Source organism: Pyrus communis, chromosome 6, assembly GCF_963583255.1.
Source record: "Pyrus communis chromosome 6, drPyrComm1.1, whole genome shotgun sequence".
Classification (NCBI taxonomy): domain Eukaryota; kingdom Viridiplantae; phylum Streptophyta; class Magnoliopsida; order Rosales; family Rosaceae; genus Pyrus; species Pyrus communis.
The window spans coordinates 9,952,771-9,964,780 of NC_084808.1; the positions used below are offsets into that span (position 1 = coordinate 9,952,771).

Genomic DNA, 12,010 nt, shown 5'->3' on the forward strand with positions numbered 1-12,010 from the left:
AATTTTTAAAAACGTATTCTATTTAAATACATATTATTTATTTATTTATTAAACCAAACAATTATTATTTTATTTTTTAAAATTGTAACAAAATTTTGGGGGGATTTTTGCCGCCATTTTTTTTTTCTGTCGATTATAACTGACAGTAATGAAAATTTTCCAAAATAAAACCCTTCCATCTCTTCCTTGCGCCAATGCCTTCTCCCTTCCCTCTTCCTTCCCCCTTTTTTCCTCTCCTCATTTCCTTCTCCTTCTCCTTCTCCTTCTCCTTCTCTTCTCCCCTTCTCCTTCTCGCTTCAATCACCATGGATGAACAATTCAAGAAGCAACATTCTGAAACCAGTACATTTTAAATTATTTGTATTACATTCAGTTTGTGTTTTAAATTTTGATTATGTTATTAAATCGAAGAGGTTGAGAAAAAAAAGGGTTTAACTTGGTCGGAGGGCTTACCTAGGCTTGATGTGCCCAATTTTTACTACTCTTGAAGACATATTGTTTGAAGAGGTTGAGAAAAAAAAAGAGGGTTTAACTTGGTCGGTACATCAGCCTAATAATATTTTTGGGTTTTCTCCTTATAGCTTGATGAACATAATCGTTGCGCTTTGTGTTTATGCTGCTATATGTAAGAAGGAAGGAAGACCATTGAAGTTTCCCGGTAGCAAAGCGGCTTGGGAGTGTTATGCGGTGGCTTCAGATGCAAATTTGATAGCAGAGCAACATATATGGGCGGTAGCGGATCCGTATGCGAAAAACGAAGCGTTTAATGTGAACAATGGAGATGTGTTTAAATGGAAGCATTTTTGGGAGGTGTTGGCTGAGCAGTTTGGGATCGAGGAGTATGGGTTTGATGATGAGGAGGGTGGTAGGCTGAGGTTGGTCTAGATGAAGGAAGGGAAAGTCGGTGTGTGGGAGGAGATTGTGAGGGAGAATGAGTTGCAGACGACGAAGTTGGAGGAGGTGGCGGTGTGGTGGTTTGCTGACTTTGTGTTGGGTGGGGAGGCTTTGTTGGAAAGTATGAATAAGAGCAAAGAGCATGGCTTTTTGGGGTTCAGGAATTCCAAAAAGTCCTTCATTTCGTGGATTAAGAAGATGAAGGCTTACAAGATTGTTCCATGAAATGTATTATGAGGAAGAAGATTACCTATAACATGCGTATGTAATTACAATAAAAAATGTTATTCTTCCTTTTTGTACCATCATTTGTATTGTCTCTTCAATAGAGATGAGACATACATTTGTATTTTTTTTTATTAATATATTTTCTGTCGGTTTTATCCGACAGAGAATGCTCTTATTTAATCATTATTAATATATTCTTTGTCGGTTATATCCGACACAATTTCTGTCAATTTTAGAGTATTTTCTGTTGGAAAATTCATTTCCTGACACTGACAATTTTGTCGTTATTATATCCGCCACTGCATCTATTTTCTGTTAGATTTTGCTTAATATACGACAGTAATATACGTTTCTTGTCGATTATCATAGCGACACTAATAAATGATTTTGTAGTAGTATAACATTTCTTTATTATTTAATATATATTCATTTAAGTTAGCTAAGAACTAATTTTCTAAAATCTAAGAATTTTAAATTCATTGCAGCGTGGGCTCAAAAGACAGTGGAGCTTTTGGCAGCTAGAGATGCTGCGTGTTTTGCACAGGAGCAGCAACAACAGAGAGTGGAGTTGGAAGGGGATGAATTGATGGTAATGTTTGCTTTACAAAATGAAGGGGAAAGAGATTTGTCTCCTTTTGGGAATATCATTGCTGACATCCAACAAGCAATGCAAGCTTTCACACAAAGAATGACCATGTTTAATGGCCGAGCAACGAACAAGGTGGCGCACAGGTTAGCTAGATTGAGTTTAACTTTAGATAATTTTGTCATTTGGTTCAAGGAACCTTCGGATGTAGTACTTGATCTTTTATTCGAGGATAGTACTATTTAGTATTATATTGGTGGGGGGCGCTCTTTTTCTCTTCAACCAAATTGAAATCTCCGACAAGGTTTTTATCGAGACCACCGAATGCACCCTATCCTTCATGATGTACGTATTCTATTTCCTATCAATGAATACCCTACTTTTCTCAAAAAAAAAAAAAAAAAAAAAAAAGAACTAATTTTCTACAATCTAGGAATGTTAAATTCGTGGCTTTATTAAAATATTTATTTAAATAATTTCTCATATCACTAAATAAAAGTAAATTTTTATTTTTGTTATTATATTGAATTAGTCTCTTCTTTCATTAAAATAATTCATTAATACTTCCATAAGAAAACTATAAAATTTAAAGTACATTTGAAATTAAACGTACCAACTTTGGATACGTTTAAAATCTAAATGTACAGAAAAATGTATTAAAAATTCAAATGTACTTAAAAAATAAGTATACTTATATTATAAGTAACCAAATATACCTCTAATAAAATTATAAAAAAAAATTATTTAATCAAATTCTTAAAAAAAACACAAATATTTAATTAACAAAATAAAAAATTAAAGCGCCTACATCAAAATGCTCTTAAAAAAAAAGGAACTTTAACAAAAAACTCCCACTACTGTTTATTTTAAAGAAAAACCACATTTTTACACTAAAAAATCAATCTTGGCACTATTCACTTTACTCTTTATTTTGCCCTTATCATTAAAGCTCAAAGGACGTGTTTGTTTGCCCTCACTAAAGTGTACTGGACTAGAATGGACTAAGGGTTAGTCTAGTCCCATGTTTGTTTTAGACATGGACTAGGTTTAATGAGACTAAGTCTCACTTGCCTACACTAAATCAAGGACTAGCTGGTCTCAGTGAGACCCCTCCAAATTGAAGATGGGAGTAAGGGGATTACGATTCTATCTGAATCGAGGTCAAAAGGTGGTCGGAGGTGGCCGAAAAATGGCCTGGAAGTCTTGGCCGATTTGGGTTTTATCAAATCCATGACAAATTCGAGCATGCAAATCTCAGATTTGGGACCAGAGATAGGGAAAAGTTTGTTAGTGGTGCAAACCTCATCTAATCCGTTGAGGTTTAGTTGGAAAACTCGTCGGGAAACCCGCAGCTCTTCGAAAAAAATGGAGCCGTGAGGGTTCCATTCGACTAGCGCAAAGCTAGAGAGAGAGAAGGGGAGGAGAGAGAGAGATACAGACTGAAATCGAGAGGGAAGGAGGTGAGAGAGGCTGGAATCGAGAGGTTTAATCTGGGGAGGAAAAGATTGGAGCAGAAAATGGAGAAAAAGAGGGAATAATGGGACGGTAAGGGAGGAATGGAGGGATAAAAAAGTAGGATAAAAATAAAATATTAATAATTATGGATTAAATAATATAATATTAGAGTTAATATTAGAGCTTGTTAATTATCCTGCTTGTTAGTCTGACACTGCACCAAACGCTTCACTAAGCTAATCCAGTTTAGTCTAATCTAAACCAGTCCAACTTAGTCATTGAGGCTAATTTAGTCCGAGATAGTACAGTGCAATAAGCGCACCCAAAGTTTTTAAACTCTTCTTGTTAATTTTCCTTTTTTTAAAAAAAAAAAAAAAAAAAAAAAAAAAAAAAAAACAACCCTATAACAAGACAAGGAGACAGAAAGGACGTAAGCCAAACTACGTCAAGCGACGCCATTTTAATGGATATCCTTTACGGTTGGTAATTTATGTTATTTTTATTATCCGTTTTCGTCTTCCAATGTACGGTCTAGATTCAAAACTGTATTGCCTTCGGACAAAAATGTGCAATCCAACGTCAACACTTTTCTAGTAACCAATAGGGACTAACCACGTGTTTATACCTCCATACATATCGTCCCTATTGTCAAAACGACACGACTCGAAATGCGAGTTACCGTGGTCCCAGGGACACTGGATAACTGACACTATTGTGCCGAAGAGTCGCCAGAGGCCCAGAGTAGACTTAATAGAGACTGCCTACTGCCATTATTCTAGATTCCTGATATTCTCGCTTTCTCCTTCCAAACAGAAACATACTGTCTCACTTTCTAGCGCGTTTTCTCGGGAAAATTTTGGGAATCCCGATAGAAATTCTACAGCCTTTCCAGACGGAGTGTAGCTCTCTTACCACTTCAAATTTCAGCTGGAAAACAGTGTATTAGGGTTTGAATTTGGTGAATTTTGTAGATTTGAATTCGGATTTTGCGATTTTTGTGGATTACTATGTGTTTCTAGCTGTTATAGATTTGTGATTTTGTAATTATTTGTTGTGAATTTTGTGTTTTTTTTGTTGGGCTGCAGATCTGGAAATCTAGGGTTTGGCGATAAAATGAGGCAGACTAGGCTTATGGAGAGGACCAGCTCTATGAGAGAGAAGAGGCAAATGGAAGGGGGAGAGGAGGAACAACCCGAGCGAAAGCGACCGGCTCTCGCTAGGTAATGGACTTCTTCTTGTTTGATTTCAATTGTTTATGTGAATTAGTTTGGTTGATTATGTTTTTTTGTTTGCTAATTTGAATAATTAGTCGCGTAATTGAGATTTGTAAAAAAGCCCTTTAGTTTGAGAGGTGATATGGCTATACTTGGACAATCAAGTTGTACTGATGCTCACTCTAGGAGTGGAGCAATTGTTTCTTTGAGTAGTTGACTCGTTTGTAAGTGTTTTTAAAATGACTGAAGCACTTTTGGTCAAAGTGTTATTGGTTTCCAAAGCACTTGAAGTACAATTGGAAAGAAGCACCAATAATGTACTTCATGCAGGAAGCACTTCAAGTGCTTTTCACATTTCACTTGCATTTTTTTTACTGTGGATTGGTTCCAAAAAAACTTTCATCAAAAGCGGTTTCAGTCATTTTAAAAGCACATCCAAACACTTAGAAGTGGTTTTTGACTAAATGCTAAGTTGACCTCACCGACAGATAAACTGTAGCATTTGCTTATGAGTTCAGCTTATTTAATTACCATAGCCAGAACCACCACCAACCATGTTGTTCTTATTTGGTTGTGAATTTTGTGTATTTGGTATGATGCCTTGTTGTCCAGAAAAACCAAATGAGTTGTTATTGTTGTGGTTCCTTTATGATTTCATAAAAGATATTTGCATTGAGAAAAATACTGGTGCTTGCTTGTCTTTGAGTACTTTGTTACCTTTTGTGATTGGAGAATAAAAACCTTTGATTTTCTATATGCATTGACTCACCACTTAAATGAACTTTTGTGTCCAAAGCTTCAATATGTTTTCTATTCGTGTTTAATATTTCATTGAGTATATTTTTGCAGTGTAATTATAGAAGCTCTCAAGGTGGACAGTCTGCAGAAGCTGTGCTCGTCATTGGAACCTATTCTTCGCAGAGTTGTAAGTTGTTTTAGTACATTTTATATGTGACATGTTTATCCCACCTTTCTAATAGAATTATCTAATGTATATAGTTGGGCTAATAATGTTGAACAAATTAAAAGAGAGTTTAAACTGTACTCTTGTTCCACACAGGTGAGCTTGAAACAGTGATTAACATCCTCAATGAAGACTTTATTGTATTTTGATTCTTGTTGAATAGTCGATACCTTTTTATGCTCTCATGTTTTGATGCCTGGACTATTTTATCCATTAACTGAGTTGGATAAACATCTAGGTTCTTGTTTGTTGAAGATCACGATAACCTGGATATGGTTATTTGTTTATGTGGATACTACTGATTATTTGTGCTGAAGTTCATCCCTTAATTCTCTTTCTGTGGGTAACCCCTCTGATACCACCCAAATTTTATTACTTTAGATTTAAATGTGAGCAAGAATTTTCAGGTTATATTAGTTTTGTTTATATTGATATAAAGTGGCAGAAACTAAATTATTTTAGTGCTGGGTTAAGTGTTCTTGGCATCTGGAGTAGTTAGAATTATTTTTAGGCTGACGTCGTATGTCATTAAAATCGTTTCATTCAAAAACCATTAGTTCAATAACTGCACCTAATTCAAATTAAATACTAAACTTTATGTTCATTAATGTACTTCCAATTTGTCTTTGTCTGATGTTGGTACCATGTATAAAACAAAGAAAATTTGGAATATTTGAACTTCGATAGGTTGGGATGATTCTTGTGCTATCCGTATGAAGGATAGATGCTTTCTTATGACTGAACTATTTGAACTTCTATAGGTTGGGATGATTCTTGCTCTGTAGCCCTTATTCTCATTTTTTTTTTTCCAATTTACTGTAACAGGTAAGCGAAGAAGTGGAGCGTGCTTTGGCTAAGTTAGGCCCTACGAGAGTTAATGGAAGGTGAAAAAAAATTATTTATGATATTTGTTTAATGAACGGAATAATTTTTCTTTATTGTTTATGTTGTGGGTGTATGCCTAGTCTCTCTCTCTCTCTCTCTCTCTCTCTCTCGTTCTTTCTCTTCCATTTACAAACCAAATCTTTTAAACAGTCCGAAATAATGGGAAGACCTGTAGTCCATCTGATGCCAACACCACCATATTTAAGTAGAGCAACACATCTAGAAAAGAAAAAAGCAGTCATAAACAGAACTTTTCTAGTCACTAAGAAGAAAAATAGTTGAATACTTAGCATATGTTTACAGGATTGGTTATCCCTAATTGTTAAAGCATTTATCCATTTTTCTGGAGTAGTTCAGTTGTCTACTTAATTGATTGGTTCTTATTTGTAAGAATCATGTGTGGAGATTTGAATGACAATCTAATGCCTTCCTTTGGTAGACCGATAAGATGTATTCTTAAACACTCAAATACTTACATGAGCTGACAAGGGTGTTTATGGGCCCTCTGAAGTATGATCTTCTTCTGTCGAGTTTTGCTTACAGAGCTTGACCAATGACCAAAGATGATCATGTGTATAAATCTTAAAATTAGTTTATAGAATAATTTGAATTTTGTAGAGGTCTTCACTTGCTACATATTTGTGTTCATATTTTAGGTTTGGGAAATTTTTCTGGATAAGATATTTGTTGTGTTAAGGAATTTGTATGCTTCTATATGATACACACAGAGGCTGAAAGCTTTTAGATTTACTAGAGATTTCTCATATTTCAAAAGTATGATGTTCAGAGAACGAGATTGTTTTTGTTTTATAACTGTTTCTAGATTTGTAATCATATATAATTCCAGAAAGTATTTATTGGGAAAAAAAAAAAAAAAAAGAGAACGGAAATGGCAGGTGTTTTCTGGTGTAAGAACTTTTGTTTGGATGTTCCCTGATATTAGAATTATAACCATCATGAACCATATTAGCAAAATAAAAATGTTCAAACCATGACCAATATTCAACACGTAGTGGTAAAATAGTTTCTGACATTTGACATTTCAGGTCTTCTCCAAAACGAATTGAAGGTCCAAATGGGCAAAACTTGCAACTAGAGTTTAAGTCCAATTTGGCTCTTCCGATATTCACAGGAGGGAAAGTTGAAGGCGAACAGGGTGCTGCAATTCATGTTGTTTTAGTTGATGCAAACACTGGCCGAGTTGTGACTTCTGGGGCTGAATCATCTGTAAAACTGGATATTGTTGTGCTGGAAGGTGATTTCAACAATGAAGATGATGAAGGCTGGACTCAAGAAGAATTTGATAGCCATGTGGTGAAAGAGCGTGAAGGAAAGAGACCTCTATTGACTGGGGACCTGCAAGTGACCCTCAAAGAAGGGGTAGGAACTCTAGGGGATCTGACCTTCACAGACAACTCAAGTTGGATACGAAGCAGGAAGTTCAGACTTGGATTGAAAGTAGCTTTGGGGTTTTGTGAGGGCATGCGCATACGTGAAGCTAAAACAGAAGCTTTTACTGTTAAAGATCACAGAGGGGAATGTAGGTTCATGCTCCAGACTTTTTATTTTTTGGTCCTAACTGTGCTAGTGCGCTGTTGGTGATTTGCTTTTTCCTTTGATCTTGCCAGTGTACAAGAAACACTACCCACCAGCATTAAATGATGAAGTATGGAGATTGGAGAAGATTGGTAAGGATGGGGCATTCCATAAGAGGTTAAACAAAGCAGGAATATGCACAGTTGAAGAGTTTCTTCAGCTTGTGGTCCGAGATTCTCAAAAATTACGGAATGTAAGTGCAGGACTTGGTTTGAATTGTAAAAACACGCAAAAACACAAATACTTTGGTACCTTGTAGATGTTTATGTTTTGCTCTTGTTTATAGATCCTTGGAAGCGGAATGTCAAATAAGATGTGGGATGCTCTTTTAGAACATGCAAAGACATGTGGCTTGAGTGGGAAGCTTTATGTTTATTATCCTGAAGATACAAGAAATGTTGGTGTTGTTTTTAACAACATCTATCAGCTGAGTGGCCTCATCACCGGGGAGCAGTTTCACTCTGCTGATGATCTTTCTGACAGCCAGAAGGTGAATGTGAACCATATTTTATCATGGAAATATGTTCTCGCTATGCTATTACTAGGTGGTCAATCTCTTTGTATTTTTGGATTTACATATTTCAAATCACATTTCCTTGTCCTAAAGGATTTATATTTGACTAGTAAAAGTATGGAAGTTATGAAGAGGTCCCTGTAACTCCAATGTTTTTGAACTAGTTATGTACTTTGTGTTGCTGACCGAACAATGGTGTTCTTTCTAAAGTCTTGGGCAGTTGAAAGTCCTAGAGTTCTAGATACTACATTCATTTTTAATCTTCTATGGTAAATAATTGACAATGGAAAGGTCAAATACAAAAATTTCTATAATGCATATGTTCGTGCAGGTCTATGTAGATGGGCTGGTGAAGAAAGCATATGACAACTGGGAGCAAGTTATTCAGTATGATGGCAAGTCACTTCTAAATTTTAAGCAGATTAAGAGGTTGGCTGCACCCCAAACTGAAATTCAAATGGGTCCAATCAGTTACTCTGAAGCTTCAGATCAACTGCAACTACATCGCCTGCCAAATTCAGTTCACTCAGAGCAGCCTCCATTGGAACCGCTACCAATCGGAGGTAAACATTGCTGTCTGCATGAGCTTTGAACCTTTGTTTTTTTTTCCGGTGGGAGAGGGAGTAAATCCCATCCACTCAAGGTTGTCCTCCTGAAATTTATTTGTGGAAGTAATTATTTAGAGTCAGAAAAAGAATAACTAATTAATAAAGATGAACTAAAACAGTGAAAGTGTTAATTGTCCTTTGCATGTGTGGAATATAACTTCAGGTGAAATATGAAAGTGTAGGATTTATAAATAATGCTACGCTGGCTAGATTTACAGAACCGAACCTGGAATATCGTGAAGCTATGGGATGTCGAATCCTCCAAAAATGAGCAGAAAATTCTTCAACACTTGCCTGACTACTCATCAGCATCTTAAGTAGTTCACCTTGGTCTAAAATTCCAGGATCATTAAACCAAAATTCAATCTGTAGCGACTCCTGGTGGCCATGTTAAGGATATTAGGATGAATACTAAACCAAAATTTAATCTTCACCTTGGTCTTTTGCAATGAAAACTATGGCTTGAGAAACAATTTATGATTAATAGGATGACCTTTATTATTTCCCAAATATGACTTAGGAATTAGGATCTACTGCTACTTTTAAAACTTATTAACTTTTTAGATGGTATTTATGTCGTATAGTTTTAGAAGTGCCAGTCTATATAACTACGTAAAACTTGTATATCTATGACCCATATCAGTGGATTTATAATTTATATTTAATTATAATTTGTATAATTTACGTTACAAAACCGAGCCTAAGCGCGTAATAAAAAATGCCATTGGAATGTAAGTGAACTTTTGGTCGCACACCTGCACCATATATCTATACACTTGTTGAGTTTTTATGGAATTGCCTTGCACTTAATTTCCTTCCCTTGTTATTCAAACTGTCAATATGTAATAGATGCTAAGATTGACACCCACGCCTTCGGTGGAGTGAGATTCAAACCATGCTATAATTTAATTCTAAACACACATACACACACACACACACAGAGCTAGACAGGGTCCTAATTATGATTCTGTTTTGGCCTTTTTTTTGGGTCCTCGTCAGGTTATAATGATGGTTTATCAACAAGATACTTGACCCAGCCACTTGTAAATTCCAATTCTCATACCCAGTTTGATGGCACCGGATTTGCACTGGATGACCAATTGATCAGCAATTCTCATCTGGCACAAAGCACAAGAAATGACCCCAATATTGTTGGTTTGGCTCTTGGTCCTCCACAATCATCCACATCAGGATTTCAGACTATCAATTCTGCTCAGACATCCACTCTTAATCCTATAGATGACTGGACAGCCAACCGAGATTTTATTTCAGAGGAAGAGATTCGTATTAGAAGTCATGAGATGCTCGAAAATGAGGATATGCAGCACTTGCTCAGAATCTTCAGTATGGGAGGAGGCCATGGCTCAATTGATGTGCCCGATGATGGGTTTGCATTCCCCTCATATGTGCCATCACCAATGCCCAACTATGAGGAAGATCGCACCCGTCCTGGAAAAGCTGTTGTGGGGTGGCTGAAAATTAAGGCAGCAATGAGATGGGGATTTTTTGTGAGGAAGAAAGCTGCTGAGAGACGGGCACAGATTGTGGAGATAGAGGATGAATAGAAGCCCATTCAAAGCTGATACAAGGTTCTTGCTATGATAGTTAACTTTGAATCAGTGCCTGCTACAGCTTGACGTTTTAGGACGGACTGAAGATGTCAGTTTCAGAAGTCTTGATAAATGACCGACATTTGTGGATATCTGTTGGATGGAAAGGAATCTATTCTTGTAGAGCTACCTGTACAGTAAGTCCTTTCTGTTTATTTTTCTTACTCGTGAAGATTTCTGTCATCACTCTGTGAATGACATCGGCCCCTGGCTTCTAACGGGTAAATTTCTTAGTACCTCTTGTTGACTTATTTTAGGATAACTATCATCTGTTGTTTTGGTTAAACATTGCACGTGGGTGCTGGCTAGTGTTTTATATGATTGTGCTAGTTGCTTTTGTAATTTGAATTGACTGGAATTCTTGTACGTTAGACCTGTGGAGGCCAAATGGGATTTGTGAGGACGATTGGATGCGGTTCATACCGCAATTAGGCCTCATATACGTACCAGAAATCGTTAACTCTGCGGAGTCTTTTATGCCTGGAAATATCTGCTGTTCATATACAGGAGTATTGGATCAATGCCTTTTGGTTTCAATTTTTTTCTGGTATGGAATTGCATTTGGCGTCGGTTTTACTGAAATGGTTTTTTTGCGTGCTTGGGTAAAATGCTGGCACAATTTAAGAACATATTTGCAAGGGTGAAATGCTAGTCACCTGCCACTAGGAAGTAGCAACGACTTTAATCCCGATTGTTATGAACCGACCAATTCAGCCTGCAAGTCCTGTTCGGATCTCTCTTCCCTTCGGAATTTCACGGCAGAGGAACCTCTCACAAAGAATTCCGGAGATCATTTCATGGTGATCACACCAACGATCGGTGCATCAGGATGAGTAAATCAAATCAGTTATCTGTTTTAATCCTAATTCATTTCTCCAACATTGATTACTTCAACATGCCTGACGAAATCAAATCCGTCTAGTATCGACACACTAATCATTTATTTCACTACCATCATTTGAACTGGTCAAGGATTCTTACCGCACCATTTACTATCCCTAGATCTTTGTTACAGCAATAAATTTCGAAACAAAATTAGGGAGTTCATAATTGAAAGTTAACTAGTAGTAATTGGAGCGATTATATTTTACTTAGCATTCAAAGTAGCATTGGGTATCCAAAGCTCGTCCGAGTATAATGGGATAAGGTCAAAGGCTTTCAAATTTGAGTCTGGAAATTAAAAAGCCTATGTGCTGTGCACGCCAAATAGGGCTGGAAAAAATTTCAGAAAATTCTGGATCAAACCGAAAAAATCCCGATCCCAAATCGGGATTTCAGAAATTTTTAGATGTAATCCCGAACCAATCGGTACGAGATTTAGGATTGCTTATTCAATGGTTCGGGAATCTCCAAACAAACCGAAATTATATATTGTTATATATATATATATATATATATTTTTTTTTTTTTAATTATAATTAGAATTAGTTTCAACCTCTGATTGTTTCAAATGGTA

The 12,010-nt window shown here is 36.3% G+C and overlaps 1 protein-coding gene and 1 pseudogene across 4 annotated transcripts; both read left to right on the plus strand.

Annotated features, from left to right (window-relative positions):
- The first annotated feature begins 305 nt into the window (after positions 1-305).
- On the plus strand, positions 306-1,134 carry LOC137736009 (3-oxo-Delta(4,5)-steroid 5-beta-reductase-like; annotated as a pseudogene).
- Positions 1,135-3,939: 2,805 nt separating this feature from the next.
- Positions 3,940-11,056, plus strand: LOC137736850 (calmodulin-binding protein 60 B-like). 4 transcript variants are annotated; one of them, XM_068476144.1, is made up of 9 exons: positions 3,940-4,121; positions 4,249-4,383; positions 5,227-5,302; positions 6,167-6,225; positions 7,273-7,766; positions 7,855-8,015; positions 8,109-8,312; positions 8,668-8,899; positions 9,944-11,056. In XM_068476144.1, exons 2-9 carry the CDS (start codon positions 4,277-4,279, stop codon positions 10,507-10,509), a joined length of 1,899 nt encoding a protein of 632 aa, XP_068332245.1. In that variant the 5' UTR covers positions 3,940-4,121; positions 4,249-4,276; the 3' UTR covers positions 10,510-11,056. The 4 variants fall into 4 exon arrangements, with proteins under 4 accessions (XP_068332245.1, XP_068332246.1, XP_068332244.1 ...); XM_068476145.1 differs by having other exon boundaries at positions 3,940-4,110; XM_068476143.1 differs by having other exon boundaries at positions 3,940-4,102.
- The last annotated feature ends 954 nt before the right edge of the window (positions 11,057-12,010 follow it).

What these genes read in the sequence shown, in the direction of transcription:
- LOC137736850 (XM_068476144.1), top strand. Translation starts at nt 4,277, where the DNA reads ATGAGGCAGACTAGGCTTATGGAGAGGACCAGCTCTATGAGAGAGAAG. An exon ending in TAAAGATCACAGAGGGGAAT is followed by an intron (nt 7,767 to 7,854) that starts GTAGGTTCATGC and finishes TGATCTTGCCAG; the next exon opens with TGTACAAGAAACACTACCCA. An exon ending in ATTCTCAAAAATTACGGAAT is followed by an intron (nt 8,016 to 8,108) that starts GTAAGTGCAGGA and finishes TCTTGTTTATAG; the next exon opens with ATCCTTGGAAGCGGAATGTC.